Source organism: Mytilus galloprovincialis, chromosome 11, assembly GCF_965363235.1.
Source record: "Mytilus galloprovincialis chromosome 11, xbMytGall1.hap1.1, whole genome shotgun sequence".
Classification (NCBI taxonomy): Eukaryota; Metazoa; Mollusca; class Bivalvia; order Mytilida; family Mytilidae; genus Mytilus; species Mytilus galloprovincialis.
Genome location: NC_134848.1, coordinates 68,651,506 through 68,671,806, shown reverse-complemented (window position 1 = coordinate 68,671,806; position 20,301 = coordinate 68,651,506). Strand labels below are relative to the sequence as shown.

The following is a 20,301-nucleotide window of genomic DNA, read 5'->3' as shown; positions in this document are numbered from 1 at the left end:
GAAACCCCTGTTGCTATATTTAATGTCATATGGTCTGATGAAGAAGACGGTACTGTTTCTCTAGATTCATTCGGTACTTGTATTGAAATAGTTTGTGACAAATCACTTCGAGTTCCTTTTGAAATTTCATCCGTATGTATTTTACCTATGGCAATGTTTGATGATGAGGCTAAAGTTTCACGAGACAAAATAGTTGACGACGATGACGATGATGATGATGACGAAGACATGTTTACATTTTCATTAAGATCTGAACTTTCACTCAAAACAGTTGTTATAATTTGTTTTTTTTCACTGCCACTTTCTGAAATTGAAATTGGTTTCAGTGTAGTGATTAATGGTGGCACAGTTGGATCAACATATTGGGGTGTCATAAGAGCGTGATTCGGTAATATAGGAGCCAATGTAGGCCAGAATGTTCTGTGTTTTGGTGGAGGCCACTTTGGCGCCAGAGTTTGAATATCTGGCATTTCTGTTGATGATGCAAGTTTATATATTCCTTCTCCATCTGGAAGAAATAAAAGTATATTATGTTCATTTTCCAGAAAACTGTCTATTTAAATGATGCTTTGTTTTTTTAGACATATTCATCTATTTATTTATTGATTAAAATATCAAGTAAATATAAGGTGTAAAAGGATTTACGCTATATAATAAACAAACGAATATTCATATTCCAAATCAATTAAAAAGGACAAAAAAACAAAAGTTAAACAGAGACAAGAAATAATCAAAAATAATCACAAAGAAGGAGGAGGTGAAAGACAACAAAGATTACATAGATATATTAGTGTATATGTATAATTGTATTATTTCTAAACAGGGATTATGTGTTCTTGTGTTGTGGTTAGTGTGATTTGGATTTTAGTTGTGGTAATAATTAACATTTGAATGACTAGAACAGTACGTAACTTGAAAAAAACATAGAGCACTTTGGAATTGGTATTGTTTTCAAAATTTATCTGATAATTTCAATGTTGCACAGCAAATTGTACAACATTTGACGTGTGTTATCATAATTTATTGTAAAGAAGAGTATGACATGTACTTTTTTATTGAGGATAATATAATCGCATAAAAAGTAAAACTTAATTTTCAAGCTAACACAAAAATCCACTAACTAGTTTCTGAACCTGTTAACAGACAAACCAAAATTAATATACTAAAAACCAAATAAATAGCGTTGTAACGTTGAACCTTGAAGTATTATTGCCATAAAGTTTAAGTTTTTTTTCTGTAAACCTTGTGTTTTTTTGTAAATTATCTGTCACTATAAAATAAATCCTAAATTGTACAAAAAGACGAATATGTATTAAAATCTGAACTGACAAGCGTTGCGCAACTAATTTTAATGCATGTGTAGTAAATCATATAGCCGCAACCGCATTCTTGCTATATTATATTAAACATAGAAAAAACATGTTTATTTGTTACCTGTTTCAACACTTCAATACATAAACATGTATTCTAAATACAAAACATAAAACCATATATCTAAAAACATCTTATACAAAACAAATGCAAACTTCGAGGCAGATAGTAACAGCTCATTTAAAATGAGTTTTTGTTTAAGATAGGACTCAATCAGAAAAGATCTTTTGGCCGTACAGGCTATACAAAAAAGTCAAACGACAAAAAGATACACGATATTAAATAAATAACATAAAAATTCTTACGATGGAGTATTAAAACGAACTCCACTACAAACTGAATGTGAAAATATGCCCCATTTTACCGCTGGTAACAGATGTACTGCGCACGACTAGTAATCTGTGTGTGATAACTCGCATTTGGTTTGGTCAAAATAAAGGAAATGGCGATTAAAATGTGACTATGACAAGATTAACCATACAACGTATATATAAAATCAATCGGTGTTTACATATTTAATCTACATCCTGGTGGACCACTTGATATTTGTGTCTTCTATGTTTTCCTCCACTGTAAGGCATTTGTATTTGCTATGTTGTCGACTTACATATATATATATATATGTCTTGGCCAGTCGATAACGTTTTGCGTTTACTTCCATACACCTAATATATAGTTCCCATTAAGCAATTGAATTTTGTAGTTAGATCTGGGCGGATTCATTTGTTTCAAATATTTACAGATTATACACTCCTATTAATGATTAAACTCGCTTCTCATCTCTCATCTGAGCTCTATGTTTTCGTTTTAATTTTGTCACTGTCAATTTTATAGTTCCCAGTTTTTATCGCCTTTATCGATTTAAGGGGCAAAGGGTCTCTTATTTTTGTTGGAAATATGTTCACTTGATGATTGTATTGAGTATACGAATTCACCAAAACATGACTGGTGCAGGCCCCCTTATGCTGAAAGTGGGATCCCCATATGAACATTTCCCGATCCACCACTGTACACGGCTTTAGTAATGACATGGAAAAAGGGTAATCTGGTCATATTGATACACCTATAATATAAAAGTACACATGCAGAGTTGGCCTATATTTTATTTTTTTATACATTGGCTGTAGCGTTGAACGTGACTCAAAATGTTTCGTTTTATTTTATACTTTTCAAAGAAATTCAATGGCATAAAATGTTGCCAATACATCTGCAAAAGTGACCAAAATATTTGAAAATCTAAAATCTGATTGGCCTGAAAGATCGCATATAACCGGAAAAGGAACACACACATTTTCAAATCCGGACTTTTAATGAACTTTTGATTGGGACGATACACTCCTTAGCATTATTTCTTGACCTTTTACGTTTTTCGGTTTCTAAATATTTCAGAGGCGGATACATATCAAAAAAAGAGTGGAGCTTCAGTCATGGATTAACATGAAAATAAATATATTGTACCATGGCTAAGATCCCCTTCTTTTCTTTGGATTCTAGTTGAGTTGCATATTTAATTAACAAAGTATGGTATAACATCAAATTGCAAATATTATACCATGGTTTTCCCTCAACACATTTTTAAGCAAATTATTTCATTAAAACATTAAAGGAAACACTCCAAGCTGCTCACAAGGTAGCTATTAACCCAAGAGTTCCAAATGGTGCATGAAGTTGAAATCATCCCTTCGTAAATTTTACGGACGGCATCACGAGTTGGTTGACCGTTATGGAATAACCGTTTCACAAATGATGTCAGATATGTTCTTAACGTCGTAACTACAATCCCCTCCCCTTTCAGTTTGTTTTAGATTTATGAGTTTGACTGTCCCTTTGGTATATTTCGTCCATCTTTTACAAGTAAGATTGGGAACATGAATCAAATGATTTTAAATAGGCACATACCTTTTTTTCACTATCGGCAAAAATAGGTCTTTTCCTATGACATAAATATAAGAATATGTGCCAATGAGACAACTCTCCGTCAAAGTCAATTTATAAAGGTAAACCATGTTCGTTTATATGTTTGTTCCTCACATTAATAATATAGATGAAAGCACGAATATTCTACACCATAATTGAAAATTTAACTAACAAAGAACTGATATCAAACAAATAATAAGTCGGAATTTTTCTCCTCAATGCTCTTCAACTTCGTACTTTATGTGACTTTTTAAACTTTTTTTGGATTCGAGCGTCACTGATGAGTCTTTTGTAGACGAAACGCGCGTCTGGTGTCTATACTAAATTTAGTCCTGGTATCTATGATGAGTTTATTGATAATAAAAAATATATCAACTGGATGGGGAACATTTATGAGTTGATAGTTTACATATAACTGAACTAAAAAATAGAATTAAATACAAGCTCTGTGTACTTGTTGTTTAAACTTAGCAATAATTTCATAAGAGTTTCAAACATTGTTTTTTTTTTATTTTCCCAATATATTATAAAATCAAGAAAAATTAAAAAATAGGGCAAATTTATAATGCCCCTTAATCGATAAAGCCTGAGGATTTTGAATATATCAAAAAGTCAAAATCCTTGGCAAACACCCTTCAAGTATGTGATAGCCAGGTGTATCATAGTTAAAAAAAATCATTACACTGCAATTGTATCAAACTTATATGACATAGTTTTGACCAAATTATACAAACATAAGATCTAAAAGATAATCTTGATAAATAAAAATCTGATATTTGAAAACCAAAATCAATCTGCAAGACAACTTGCAAAGTAGAACACATGATTAATAACTTTATCACTTCTAGTTTTAATACTATCACTACACAACACATTCTACTACAAGTTGTGATGAGTTCAAATTACAAAACTACTCTAAGCAAAGTATCCGAACATGAAAAGTATGAGATATTTAGAATATTTGTGTTCCACTACTAATATCAAAGGAATTACGTCAAATGTGTCTCCGAAGACTATTCCATTAGTTTAATGCAATTGATCTGTTATTTCTATAATTACTATCGAATCACCTTCTATATAAATATTTTGTAGTTTTAGATCTCATCACAACTATTTTCCGTTGGCAGCTAAATATTAACATTTAGAAAGCTATAACTAATATATATACTTACAGATAACATCGGTTCATTCTGTTTTCACCAAAAGCTGGATGTGAGAAGAATACCAATCCATGAGAGAAAAAGGTCGCGAGAACTATGGTTATATACGTATAAATATCGATATATAGGTTTAATTTCTACTTCTATGTCATTAATTGCATTTCAAACAAAACACGCTGGTAACACGCTGCTTGCTTTGCGCTAAGACTGGTAGCTTGCTTCTGTTACATCCTATTCAATTATTTCACACTTTAAATTGATGTCACATATGTACACAGAAAGCCAAAATTTACAAACTCTACAATGACGTGAGTGACCTCAATTGTGGCATATTTTTTTTTCAATACTTCTTTTACCTTGGATGAACAAAGGTTTAGGTTAATATTTGTACTTCGATTCATCAAATCTGTTTTTGTTCCTTTCAAACATAATACAGAGTTGCTGATGACAATTGTAGTATTTTATCATATCGTTAACAACGGTCGTTTTTCCTGTTTGGTCTCTTAGCAACTAGACTCACGTGATCCATCGATCCATTCTTGTGCCTGTGATATGATGTTTGAAGGTCCAGATATACCCGACAGAGAATGTTGGACCATTATAACTGGTGGAGCAGGGGTTGCTATCAAAAGAAAGATAATACGAACATACATAAATTGGACTAAATTAAAATCTTAGTACTTATAAAGATAATTTAAAGAAACATGAATTTAATTATATGAAAATAACTAAAGAGAATATGGAAACATCTTAATTTAACAGTAATGTTGATGTCACACATAAATATATAGATAATCATTATGGACGTTTGCAATACAAGTATTTTGATATTTGGTGATTTGATTTGGTATTTGAGAATGATATTTTTTATGGCTTTTTATTTCAAATATTTATTTTACATACATCTATTTGCGATCATTTGCGATGAAATATGGTGTCTTTCTTAAGCTGTGTTTAATGCATTAAACTAATAAAATAGTCTTCGGAGAGACATTTCACCTACTTGAACTCCAGTATAACAGTTACAGACATTTAACAACCAACTATATTTAACATAGACAATAGATCACTCGATTGTCATTAAATTAATGATCTAATTACAGGAACACTTGATGGACGACATGAATATATCCGATTTTAGACATAAACGGCGGGGCGGATGTGCCTAAAACCACTTCAGTAAAGATATCCAATCGTACTACAGATATATCGAGGGACATGTAGAAAATCCGTTCGTTCGGAAAAAATTTTCACTAAAGAAGATTTAAGCATATCAGCCCTCATGTATGTATTTATTGCCAAAATGTTAATGTTCAACAAGATATACGCCTGGAGTAAAGGAATGCAATCAGTGGTGCACGTTTCTGTGACTTTTTGCAGGCATTTGTGTGACTAGAACAAATAATCTGTGTAATTAAGATGCTCAAAATATATTTTTTCTGAAAATAGCGGACACAAACATTTAAGGTGGTACCCAACACTTTCACTAAAATTAAGTTGGCTCGTTCAATTTTCATAAAATTAAGTCAAAGTATTTACTTTGACCCTTTAACAAAAATATTAAAATATAAAAAATTTTGAACCAACCGTTTTGTCAGAAAAATTACACTGGTTATATAGCAATTTGACAAACACCAATTTTGATCATTGACAATCTTAATATTCCTTTTACAACACATCGTAATTAAAACGTTTAGCTGACTTTACAGAGTTATCTCCCTGTAGCGTTAGGTACCACCTTAAGTGATTTGGAATATTTATAACCCTAAACCTAAGTATAAAATAGTAAATAAGTCACCTTCCGTAGTTGTTGGAGGTGTCGGTGGTTGAGTTGGTGGTGGTGTTGGTGGTTGTGTTGGTGGTAGTGTTCTGACTGGCACTGTTGGTGTTTGTTGTGTCGTTCTAGTTGTTGTAGGAGGTGGTATTGTAGGTGTATTTGACACTTTTGGTTGTGTCGCAGGATTTGTAGAAAATGTCTTTGTAGAACCTATAAAATTGCAACAAAAAAATAAGTATTGGTTTAATATTTCGAATTTTATGTTTTATAAATTATTTTATTAATAAGATATAAGCAGATCATTGTGGTGTGGTGTGAGTGTCAATGAGACAACTCTCAATCCAAGTCATAATTTGTAAAAGTAAAGCATTAAAGGTCAAAAACGGTATTCAACACGGAGCCTCTGCTCAATCCGAACAGCAAGCTATGAAGGGTCCCAAAATGACTAGTGTAAAACAATCCAAACAGGAAAACCAACGGTCTAATCTATATATAATACGAGAAGCACTTATAAACCACATCAACAAACGACAACCACAAAACATCAGGTTCCTCACTTAAAACAGTTACACACAAATGCAGCGGGTTTTAATTACATAATTTTTTGATATTATTTCCCTTTTCACTATCGCTTACTTCTTTCAAAACTTCCTTAGTAAACCGAATTTCATAACAAAATTGAATAAATTGAAAGTATTCAGCAACATTCTACTTACTGGTTTAAAATCATATCTTTTAAATACATTTACAATCTTTCAGATATATAATGCAATAACATCAACTAAAGAAAATGTATCAGTTTCGCAGTTGTGTCGAACAAGATTATAGTCTCCATAATTGGTCGATGCGAGTCATAAATATAGATATTATATGTATTTATTGTTTTAAGCTTTACTTCCAGTGACAAATATGTCATGCATGTTTAGGATGAGAACAAATAAACACTTAAAACATTAGATTGGAAATTCATCATGTCGCGGAAAAACAGAGGTCAGAGGGACAGAACTAGCTCTGCATACATGTTAACTATGGACCCCATAACGAGTTGTAGCAAATTAAGGTTCTAAACGTCGAAATAGATTGGTACTCCTTTCTTGCGTGTGAATTTATGCATCACATTTGTGAAGTGTTTTACTGCAGGGTCGGAAGTGGGGCAAAAGTGACCATGTTGTCATACCCCAGACACCCTTACGGTCCCTCAGTAATAAGAATAAACCAGCTGAGTACTGCATGTTAGCGCATCTCAGAAAAAATATAAATCACGCACATTACATGCAATATCGACTTATAAAGTCTATCCATTTATTTTTTGCAAAGAATTCCGCCGAAGCCGGTGCTACAATGTAGGGTCCGTCTTACACTTCTTTTTTAAGCTCTATGTTGGAGGCCTCATGGTGGTATGCAGATGGAGAACACCAATAAAAGCGTTGTTCCTTTGCTATTTGTGTATGGGTGTGTGTTTTATGTATTCTAATTAAAAACATGTTTGGGGGGAGGGGTCTATGCATGTTTTGATTTTGTATCATTGATAGATACCCAATATTCTTTTTTTTTACAATAGAATGATTTGCCCAGACATGCTTATTATATAATATTACCTCTAGTTGTTTTTGTTGTAGCAGGCGACGATGTAACTGCGGAAACCACAGCTGGTGGTTGGCCATTTAATCGTGGTATAGGGGGTAGTTCTGCTAACCCTTAACAGAAACAGAATATTATGTTTAAATAACATAATAGAAGTTAATTCTACCGACTCTTCATTAACTTTTAGAAGCTAGAATTTTTAGTGTTATTGTTTTGTTGTTTTATTGCTATGTTTCCCTCGTTTTTTAATTACTTATTTAATAGAAACATATCTGCTTATCTCTTCTGTGTCTTGAATTGAGATAATCATATTTGCAGCTTTCATGTTAACTGTGTTTCCGATATTCCGTTTTTTTTTTCATTTCTACATTTCGGTTAAAAAATTGACTGATTGTTGGTTGTGTAACGTCCAGTGGCAAATATTTCAGGCATGTACAGGACGTTAACAAATTAATAAAAACAATAATCAAATACAATAGGTAATCCGTCCTTTGTAGAGGTCTGGGAAATTTCGACTGCTACGAATAATAAGAGTATGGTGGATAGGGACAGACATTTTGCCTTGCAACAAGACACCATTCTGACAGGACGTGACTGTGTATAAATGTACATCTCGCACAGCCAAATAGATATCCCACTTCGTCAACGGTTTTACTACCAATCGCAAGAAGACCCAGAGTGACAATATATCTATTCCCCAGTTGTCATTGAAGGAAAATAAGTTTTTATTTAAACCTCTGCCATGAAAGTATGATAGTTATCTTGGATTTTACCTATTTTTCTTGTGTACATTTCACATGTAGATCTCAGTAATTGTACATACAGAAAATAGATGTATGAGGTTCATTATTATCTCAATATGGGTTGTTTGGAATTGGCATTTTTCTTTACTAGATTATTGGTTGTTGTTTTGTGTTGTTTTGTATGGTCTTATATTTTGTTTATCTCTTGTTCGTTCGTTCGTTTGTTAAGTGACTTGTTTGCTTATCTATTTTATTTCATCTTTTATCGATGTTTGTAATAATGATGTCACAGAATAAAATCAAAAAAAGTTTACTGACCTGGTAGTTGTACATTTGCAGCTTTCCTGCCAGGTGTATCAATGGTCTCCTTTATCTCCACTGTAGGGTTGATTTTTAATAAGCCGTCTATTACAGATTATAACATACAATTATCAATCATAAAACATTTAACTACCTTAAAATCTTAAATATAACGAAATTATTATCCCCTATATTTTGTACAAAAAAATAATATCTCTAAACAGTAATTCTATTTCTACTGTACAATATTGTGAATTTCTGAATTTTTTAGTGCAATGCAGTTATGACATTTACTAAGAGTAACAGACTCGGTTATCATTTTAATATGAAAGAAGAAAGCAGATGAGTCGGGAAACAACCCAACAACACAAAAAGGATAAGCTTACTCTTTTCCAGCTGTTGGTTTGTTTTCTCTTGCTGTGAACCTGTGTTTTCAAAGACATTTACAGCACACCTCCTTTCATATATTAATGTACATAAATGCATTGCATATTACGAGCATGATACAATATGTATACTTCAATTTGCACATTGACGAATAAAGTTTGATAGACCATATGAGTAAAATCTTACATTTTTTTTTGTAAAACCTTTGAGGGTCTGCATGGGGGTTATTGTTTTTTTTTATATTTCTATCGTGTATGCCCATTTTATATTGTTAATTTCATTTTATCATATCTCCCAACCTTTTTTGTTTTAATAACCCGTTATTCTCTACTTCTTTTTTATTGTCCCATTATTGTCGATTCTGTAAACCCCCAATCAGACCCTCATATTTTACATGTGTTTTCTGGATAAACAATTATTAATGAAATAAAATTGTTATGATTATTATGATAATATTATAGAATATATATCATGATACTATATATATATAGAGAGAGAGTCGAGTATATAATATATATACTAGTAACTAATACCTTTGTTTGGTTTAGATCAATATATGTCATGTTTAGATACATGTTTTTTTATCCATGTTTTTGATGTTTATATTTTACACTTTGCTAACTAATAAGAACCGTCACAAATGCAAGCAAGCTCCCAGTCTTTTTTCTTTAAAATTCTAGCTGCTATGAAAGTTAGGGAGCTACCATTTGATTTTCGATGTGTGGGCTAGGACGAAATTAAAAACAAAAGAGAGCAGGACAGGAGTTTTAAGGGGGGAAATGTAGGATGAGACACTTTGCCAAATAATAAAAAAGGCAGGATAACAATTTATATAAAGTCTGGATAAACTAAAAATAAAAGGCAGAACTGAATAGGATGAAAAATAATAAGGCAGGGCAGAAATTACAACTAAAAAAAATGACACCCCCTTTTAAAATCAACTGGTAGCTCACTTAGAAGACATTGCTAATCCAATCTTGGAATACTTATTCGTTGTTTCGATTCAAAGACTCAATATCACTGTATTTTCATTTTATTTTTTTTTAAACATACAGTGAAATTGTTTGAACATTCAAAGAATCGCAAATAATTAGCAGCTAGAATTATAGCGCAATCACAGCATTTCAAAGGAAAGAATTAAACAGCAAGCATGCACCCTTTACTGGCTATATGCGTACAATGCATATGACCATCTATAAGATTAGCATTCATTGACACACCTTGCAATATTAGCATTAATGCTTCATGCCAAAAATGTCATGCACATGTACACAGAACACCGATAAATATAACATAACAGTATCATATATATCTTATATCTTTATTTCATAAAGTACAGTTTATCAATCATATAGAAATATATACAAAAACTTATAATGATAAATGTCTAGCATTATATAAACTCTATAACACATTTCAAAACTATATCATAATTGAAAATGAATACAATTATAGCAAGAATGCGCTTGCGCCTATCCTATACGCAGTGCATCCCACACCGAAAGTCTTACCAAAGGCCGACCAATCAATGTGGTCACCAAATGGGATAGGTACACCTGTGAATAATGTCTAAATAGTTTATCTTTTTTTAAATCGTACTATTTTTTACTTGCTGACCTTTTCACAAATGAAAGTTTGACACAGTTGGTTTACTCTATATTACATTATTCGAAGATCGGAATGAATTTCATACGTATGCCTGATAATTTGAACTTTTTTGACAAACTTCAAGAACAAAAAAAAAACAACAAAAAACCAGCTAAAGTACAATTTGATCAATAGTCAATCTTGACCACGGATATCATTTTTTTTTTTTATAAATTTAAAACTTGAATCAAATATGATTTAAAAGTGTTTACATTTTATTGAAAACGCGTAAGGACGTTCAAATTATTGATAAACATCTTTTATTCAAATAGAGAAAACAATATCAGTTATTACTTGAAAATTGAAAGGTTCACGTCTGTGCAATTCACATAATAAAGTTAAAGTATTTAAAAAAAAATAATCAATATAGATTTTTAAAGCATAAATATTTGAAATATTAAATATTAAGTTGTGATTATAATCATACAATGATCTTTCATATATATATTTTTATTATTTTTACCCTTTGTCTTTAAAAATATAATTTCAACCGGAAGTAGTGAAGTCTGTGTATGTGTCGATACTAGATTCTTACGCATTCAAAATATTGCATATCAGTCACCGTCGTTGTGTATTAGAATTGTGTAATGTTCTTTTGAAATGAAACAACCTAACATCACCGATCCACCAGTGTTAACCCAAAACCACAAATACAAACATATCCTGAATCTTCTTATTATTGACTAGTGATTTAAAAAAAAATCAAATTAAAAAAAAAATGTATATTAACAAAGTCAAACATTACAAAGATAAGAAGATTCAGGTTCCAAATACTTTGATCTTAGTAATTACAAACACTCACCAGTTCCTGTTGACCCTAAACTGGCCTGCCACTGTATCTTTGAGCTCTTGGCTCCCTTTGTTTGGCATGATACTGGAAAGAAAAACACTCGGCGTTAGTAATCCAATTCTTTATTATTGTAACACAATATTAATTAAGGATATAAACATAACAAATAACATAAAAATTATATTGTAGACAACATTGGATATTAACTGAATTGGTAAAAGTGTCCTCCCTTCTCGGTTCTTATAAAATAGAGGCGGAAAATATCAAATGGAAACAATATATAAGATATAAAACATACAACAGTCATAGTTTTATCAGTCCCTTTCCAATGCTATAAATGTTTTTTTTCATATTTGCAATTAAACTCATATTAGATACCAGGATTGAAATTTTGTATTTGCGCCAGACGCGCGTTTCGTTTACAAAAGACTTATCAGTAACGCTCGGATCTAAAGAGTTAAACAGGCCAAATAAAGAATGAGGTTGAAGAGTATGAGGATCAACAATTTCTATCACAACTCAGTCAACTGAAGACTGAGTAACACAATCAACAAAAAAAGCATGGGGGAAAAAGGGGGGGGGGGGTCTCTTGTGCTTATTCTGCTCCAAATACAAATGTACAACACCAATTTTACGACTGTTATAATAAGGATTGAATTAAAGTAATGATGTAGCTTTTTGATCCTTGTTATGTGTCTTTCTTTTCTTCAACTCAGACAAACCTTCTTATTTTGGATACAGTGAAAACTCAAAAAACAAACAAAAAACAACCATGCATGAACTATTTTCCACTGGACGTAAGGCAAACTTCAATCAATCCGAATAAAATTAACATTAAACTTTTCTTCTATTTTTCCCATGCAAATTTCAATGTGTTCCCGATAGTAAATGAACTAGTCAACTATGCGTTTGCTTCTTTCCCATGCTCCAAAAGAAAAGACAGCAATGTGGACGCTTAAAAAGGGAAGTAACTTGTACTTTTCTGTCGAAATGACAATTTAATGATGTAACCAATCACTAAACTATGACATTTAATGATTTAAAAAAAAAATGGGATCCATAAAAAGACGAATACTTGTGTACACAATCAACATAAATGTCTACGTAATAATCGGTCAAATAAACACAAACAACAACAATACAGTATATACTATAAAGTAAACAAATATGATAAAACGTAAACACGACAGAAGGTGTCGGGGTAGGAGTGGGTCCTCGGAAGGGGTCATACAATTAAAAATATTCAAATAAATACCATAATGTAGAGCGAGTGATGCCAATAAACAAGAGACAAAACAAAAAAAACATGAATAAATCATGCATCAAAACGATCTGTGTTCTAAACTTGGAGCTCCAGAAGAGAAAACATTTGAGAATCATGAGGATTGTAAACAAAAAGAGATATTGAGTATTTCTGAATTGACAAAGGACTTTTTCAGCAAATTATTTCAATTTGTTTGCATAGGCCTGATTCCCGTTATTCCCTCGGGCCTGTGTAACGTGCCGGGTAATTTTCATTTTTCGTTCATTGTGACATGGCCATTTATTTCCCCTTCATCCGAGCACAATCTCCCTTTATGACCTTTATCAGAAAGTTGATTCATTTCTTTTCTTTATTTACATCAAAACGTTGACCCTTTTGATACAGTAACAGAAATTCATCAAATGTACACGTAAATTAATACATTGGGTCATCAACCATATATAAAGTCTATATACATAACACAAAAAAAATGAATAATGGAAAAGTTATAAATAATATTGTCATGTAGCGTCATTAATTATTCCATATTTATATCTTCAGTTGCTAAACGTGTTATATAATTTCGTAAGACCAATTACGGTCAGAGGAGGATATCCCTCAACATCTGTCTCAGCTGTCATTGTACAGGTCAAGGTCAAACAACCACATGCTGTCTTTTTCTTTATTTCAAAATAAGGTATAAAAGTTTCTTATATTGTAAAAAAAGTTTTGTATAAAGTTTAAAAAAAATGCGGTATGATTGCCAATGAGACAAAGCTCCATCAAAGTCAAAAACAATGAGAAAAAATATCAAATAGTCAGCTAAAAGAGCCCCAACATGAAAAATGTGAAACAATCCTATTGAGAAATATAGCATTATAACCTATAACAATCTATAACAAAACAAGTACTACTGACATAAGCAAACGATATCCATTGAACTACACATAGGCGGATCCAGGGGGGGGGGGGGTGCTGGGGGGCCTGGGCCCCTTTCGTGGGAAAAAATTGGTTGATTATATAGGGAATCACTGAAGCATGACTGGGGCGGGCCCCCCTTAGGTCAGTCAGCGGGCCCCCCTTAGGAAAAGTTCTAGATCCGCCACTGCTACAGGCTATGCTTATAGAATATCATCAATCATTTGAATTCTATAACAGTTTTCAGATCCAGAATTCAACCAACCATATTACTGAATTTGGTATGTCTAGCATTCATTGTGTACTGTTTCTACATCTACATCATACGACGAACCATCATTACATTGATGACTATACTATACTATACTATACTATACTGTTAGTACCTAGTGTAAAGTAGTATGACCCAAAGGTGAGATGCCAGTTAAATTAGAGACATAAGAAACAGATAGAACTATATATCTATAACTATCAACAGGATTAAGAAAAATGAAAAATAAATTTCTATTAGCGGGTAAAATTATGTCTGATAGAGGAATTTTCTTCAGAAATTGATATATCTTAGTTCACACGAGAGTGTAGCTATTTAATTGCATTTATAGTTGTAATGAAATTTCCATGGGTAAAATCATCTCTTATTTAGGACTTTTCTTAACAAATTGATGTATATCTTGGTTCACATATTTACGTGCATTTATAGTTTGTACATAAATAGCCGTAGGAAATATCCCCCGTCCTTGTTACTTGTTCAATTATTTGTAAAATTAATTATGGTATCTCGGCAGATCACTGTAGCTATTCATTTTTACATAACTATAATAAATTACCGTCCAATACTTTGTAAGATTTTGTCTCGATCGGTCACGTTGTCATGTTATCAACTGACACAAAATATAATAATTAACTATATTCTGACATGAATCACAAAATTTGATGACGCAAAAAAAAAAAGAAAAAAGAAAAAAAGTTTTCAATAAGCTTTGTAACTGTTAATTATTAATGCACATTCTATGTTTTTGTATTTGCCTTTGAGACTTTTTCGTACTTATGTGTACACATTTCACTTAGGTCGACTGAAAGCATTTGATATAGAAATCCTGAAACTGGTTAAAATCTGTTTCAAAAACAATATTTTTCTTAAAACCTATTTTATACGGCAGTATTTTTTTTTTTTAATCTTCCTATTTATACCCATTTTCTATAGCACTAATAACGCGGATCTGACAAATGATGAGTACATTAAAAAAAATCATATATAAACTGTATCAAAGACAAAGAACAAATCCCATTGCATTACCAATATTTCTAAATTGTCGAGGAGAAAAATGAGGAGGGTTAAGGGCCATATAATACACATTTCGGGGATTATAATATATTTCTCTTTAACATACCACTGACTGACAAGACAATTTATTTAGTATGATCTTAGGCCTTTATGAAGATACTTTTATTCGTTAAAAAATGATTTTTTTGTGATATTTATGTTTAAGAAGTAAGTCTAATTATGTTTCATCTACAAACTGTTTAAAAATTCTTCTACAGATTTTAAAATATTTAAAAAAGTTACATTTGAGAAATGAATTTTTAACAAAATATAAATATTTACACCTTTTGACATCATTGACGAATAAGTGTCAGTTATGTTTGAATCACAAAGCTATACCATTTTGCGACGTTCGAAGAAACGAAATTGTGTTTATATATATTTTTTTTCTTTCTTTATAACCTTGAACACTACAGCTCGTCAGTATCCACAACAGTTTACTTAAATACTTAACAAAACATAGAAATATTTTTAAAAAAATTGTCTCAAAGTTCAGTATATATTTCGGACTCACTATGATAAAGTGGAATTCGTTCTCTGTAAAAATGGCATTCACAACCTGTTTTAAATTAGAGTTGTCTCCTATTACCGAAACATCTCATTATGTCGTATAGGGCCAACCTTTCATTTAAACGTCACTTCGTTTCCTTTTTTTTCCTTCTTTATTATAGCTAATTCTCATTACGTCGAAGGGCTAACCAAGGACATCATGTTTGATACATGGTATAGAGAAGTGGGATACATCAAAGTGTCCACGTCGTAGGGCTAACTGAGGACTTCATGTTTGATACATGGTATAGAGAAGTGGGATACATCAAAGTGTCCACGTCGTAGGGCTAACCAAGGACTTTATGTTTGATACATGGTATAGAGAAGTGGGATACATCAAAGTGTCCACGTCGTAGGGCTAACTGAGGACTTCACGTGTGATATATGGTAAAAAGAGGTAGCATACATCAAGGTGACCACGTAGGGCTAACCGAGGACTCCATGTTTGATACATGGTCATCAGAGGTGGGATACATCAAAGTTTCCAACGATATAGTATGTAGAATATAAGTGTCATGTAAATATCAAGTGTTATATACCGATGTAACACCGTGTCCATTAATGTCACCAGATGTCAAGAATGACCTCAACAGATCAAAGTACGCGTCTCTTTCCCATCAAGCTACATGTCTCTTTCCCCGCGTAAATCGTTATGTGAAATTTATTAATGTGACAGTTTGTTATTCGTTAATGTGAATACAATAGATGCGGGGTATAAGCTAATTGGACAGTAACCCAACGATGAAACAAGATGTATAGATGGTTACCTTCTCTTTTCGATTGTTGACACGTGTCGCCTTATTACATTGTATATAATAGTATTTGACTGTATCATCCCGAGTCTATAAAAGATGGGACTAACTTAACCAGAAACATTGAAAATCCGCATCATCAAAATATTTTTTAAACGTCAACAGTTCATTAATTTGTTGACTAAGTACAACCATGATGTCCCTATTTTTGGTTAAGCATCTCGATATCCCTTCACCTGTTCTTGATTATACGTGTCTATCTGGCAATTATATAAAAAAAAAAGATATGGGATGATTGCCAATGAGACAACTCTTCACAAAAGACAAAATGACATACAAATAACACTGTTTGTCCGTTTTGCTTTGTCATGTATTGAAACTAAGAAATAACATTCCAATGGGAACGGTTTTCAGGAATACACTTTCATTTTATCAACTGTTCTAATCATGACGTTAAGCATTTATATGCTCAATCCTGGTGTGATGTGTAAAAAAGTGAAATAGACTCCCTAAAAATAACGAAAAAAAAACTCACGGGAAATTATGCTTTCTAGAAAATTATGATAAGCTAGTGAAGGCAGTCATCCCGTTGTCGAGCAAGCCCTTACATGTCAAATCTGTTTTTAGTAGAGAGATACCTTATTAATAATTTAGTTGTAATCATTTAAGTTTGCACTTGCAATGAAGAAAAGACTATCAGCATCGATATTTTTATTTTATTTATTCAATTTTTTTTTTATTATTTTTTTTCAACAGCATCGATATTTGATGAAGTTTACATAACAGAGTTATTCAATTTACCACCGTTAAAACTGAAGATGACAGGATACTGAAAATGAACCACGAGTATATGCCAATTGAATCAACTTTCAATTGAACTAAACTGGTTATTTCTTGTGCAGTTTGGTTCTTAATTATTATATTCAAACAGCTATAACAATTAGGCTGAATCCTAGTCTGATTCTGCTGATATAATTGTCAACGTTTTGAATGGACTGCTATGAACCTTTAGTTTAAGAGGACATTGCTATATTTGTCATAAATGCAAGCTATTTGTACGTAATTGACCTTTGCTAACATTACTCCTTCAAGCTACAAATTGAAATCTCAATCCGAATATAAAATGAAATATTTGCCACTGGACATTAAAGGAATTAATCAAATTCGTATGGTTTCCTAATAAAACCAATCAAGATCATCAATTCGTTATGGTATATTTTTGATAAAGGGATAAAGGTGGCAGATTAGTTTCAGTATTAAGTTTATAGTTATCACTAGCCTTCCAACACTGCGGTTGTGAGTTCGAATCCCGCTTGGAACAGGGTTCGTTCTTAATTTACTAAAGTTGTGAGATTTTATGTCGAAGGTTGGTCGTTTTTATGCAAACACTAAATTTTACTCCACAGATAAAACCTGGTCGCCAGTTTACAGCCAAGAGTTCTTACATTGACATTGAATATCAACAATCAATCAATAAATCAACTGTATTTGCAGATATGTTGTATATGTATGCATTACGTGCTGGTTGTTCCACATAATAAGCCTTATCTCAAAGGAAACTATATGAGTGTCAACCGTAACTCAGTTAAAATATTCAAATCATTATTAAAATCAATTATCACAAAATCAGTGGCGAATTCAGAAGGGGCAATAAGGACGAACGCGTCTTTCCGACTCTTTCTTTTGGTCGTAGAAAACATCACTTTCTGGCATTACATCTTTCAAAATCGTTATCTTCTATAGTCTAAGCCAAAACTAAAAATAGTATTCCAAGTTCGTCTTTATTTTTTAACACTTTATAGAACGGACGAATAGATAATTCTCTTTATACATTTCTTCATCTCGTCTCAATAAAGCTTTAGTGCACCGACGCTATGCAATCATAAGTGAATCAATATACAAGTAAAGAGATATTTTGCTACCGATATCAATGAAATTAGATTAATCTATTACACTTACCAAATATGACTGAATCTGAAAATAATGAAAACATATATTAAGGTAAACAGCAGTAATTTCATTTTTTTCAAAAACACTAAGTTGTTATAATATGTTGAGAAATAACATACTTCGTTTAAGCTATGATTCATACAAGATTCGTAAGAAAACCCCCCAAAAAAGTGGTTTTCAAGAAATATTAAATCAGTTTTTAAGCAGAACATCTAAAAATATGTTGTTCTTTTAAAACAGATTTCTACATTTTCCGTTTTTATAAATGTTAAATGTGTTATAAAATAATGACATTTAGTCAAATTAAACCTCCTCGGCTTTTAACGTTTTCGTTGAAGACAAACCAAGAAAGTGCGATTCGGACGCTTAAAAGTTATTTAGTGTTATTTTTATGTGTTCTCTATAAACACAATTTATTTTCATTTTTCTATATAACTAATGTCTAAAAATGCCATTGAAATGCATTCTTTCAAATTCTGACACAAAATAGTTGTTAGAAAATAAACTTACTTGTGAAAAATAAAAATACAAAAATCCTCATTTCTATACAATTGTAATATCCTATATAAAAAAGTTAATAATCCTCAATTAGTATGTCCAATCCGTATAAATAAGTTCTCTTTTTTTTATTTTCTAAGAAAATTAAACAGCCTTTCGTCCATACCACTATACTAAAATAACAATCGCATATCAATCAAAATTGCTGTCCGCATCCAAGGTAGATAATCCAGAATTTTCGCGGACTTTTTTTCTGTTTCAGTAGTTAATTTCTTCTATGATATTTATCGCAAAACTTTTAAAATCTAAAACTTTAGAAACAAATAGACATATATATATAACTTCACTCGGCTGCGATGTATACAGCAACTGCGTATGCAAAAAGAAGATTATGACGATGATACATAAAAACGAATATTTACACAATTTTGGTATTGTTACTTTATTTTGACCAGAGGGTAAATAGCCAACACGTTGTTGTCGTAAAAATTATTTCTGATATATGGTCATGTCATTAACTGTCAAATATTTGTTCTCGATACAGAAAGATACATATAAACCGTCAAAATAATCTTTGTTTTATTGTTTCTCACCAAATAGGTACGTCTTTTTTAACATCACGTGAACAAGTCAGAGGTGAACATGATAATCCCTAAAAATTCACCTTATAATATGACAGCATACATGTGCAGTTAGTCATTAATACATCATAGATAATTATCTTAACCAATTGTATTGCTGAAACACGTATCAAAACCGGCTTTCTATGATCTTATCTAGAAAGTATTTTATACGACAAATCAGGGACTTTCTATACTAAGTTAGTATTATAGAAAGTCCCTTGACAAATTTACATTTTAACATATTTTTTATAAGACGTTTTTGCAATCTTTTAAATTACAAAAAATGATGTAGTTGTTAATTTTGATCAATCCTGAGCAAAAACTAGGTACAAGTAAAACACGACGAAATACGACGGGAAACATTAATAATAAAGTAAAATGTTTTCACCAGTTATTTAAAAAAGGCAAACAATGCCCTTTTTTTATTTGAAACAGGGGACTTTTGCATAAAAAGACAAGAACAAAACAACATATTTTAAAGTTCCAACGCGTCAAATTACATCTATACGTGTTCGTCCTAATATGGATGTAACATGTAATTATCAAAGAACGTTAAACTCTAATCCATCAATCAATCCATCGAATGACTGTACATTATTTTGTTTGATCTAAGTGTACACATAACCTTCTTCTCCGAATAAATAGATATAAACGCGTTCGGGACAGCAACCAAACATCAAATATATGTTAAAAGACAAACAAAGGGATACAAAGAAACTACACTTAACAAACACCTTCTTCTCCGAATAAATAGATATAAACGTCTTC

At 31.7% G+C, this 20,301-nt stretch overlaps 1 protein-coding gene across 5 annotated transcripts in view; it reads right to left on the bottom strand.

The window, feature by feature from the left end:
- Positions 1-19,291, bottom strand: part of LOC143052690 (uncharacterized) — a 62,727-nt gene extending 43,436 nt beyond the window's left edge. Inside the window, exons 1-8 of one of the 5 annotated variants that reach the window (XM_076225769.1) lie at positions 18,923-19,286; positions 18,422-18,436; positions 11,689-11,760; positions 10,751-10,795; positions 8,871-8,957; positions 7,824-7,922; positions 6,247-6,435; positions 4,969-5,070 (exon numbers count right to left, since the gene is read on the bottom strand). In XM_076225769.1, coding sequence (XP_076081884.1) covers positions 4,969-5,070; positions 6,247-6,435; positions 7,824-7,922; positions 8,871-8,957; positions 10,751-10,795; positions 11,689-11,760; positions 18,422-18,436; positions 18,923-18,953 — 640 coding nt within the window. In that variant the 5' untranslated portion in view covers positions 18,954-19,286. Of the gene's footprint in view, positions 1-4,968; positions 5,071-6,246; positions 6,436-7,823; positions 7,923-8,870; positions 8,958-10,750; positions 10,796-11,688; positions 11,761-18,421; positions 18,437-18,922 lie in introns of all 5 variants that reach the window. The other 4 variants (XM_076225772.1, XM_076225771.1, XM_076225770.1 and 1 more) reach the window with 4 other exon arrangements.
- Positions 19,292-20,301: the final 1,010 nt, after the last annotated feature.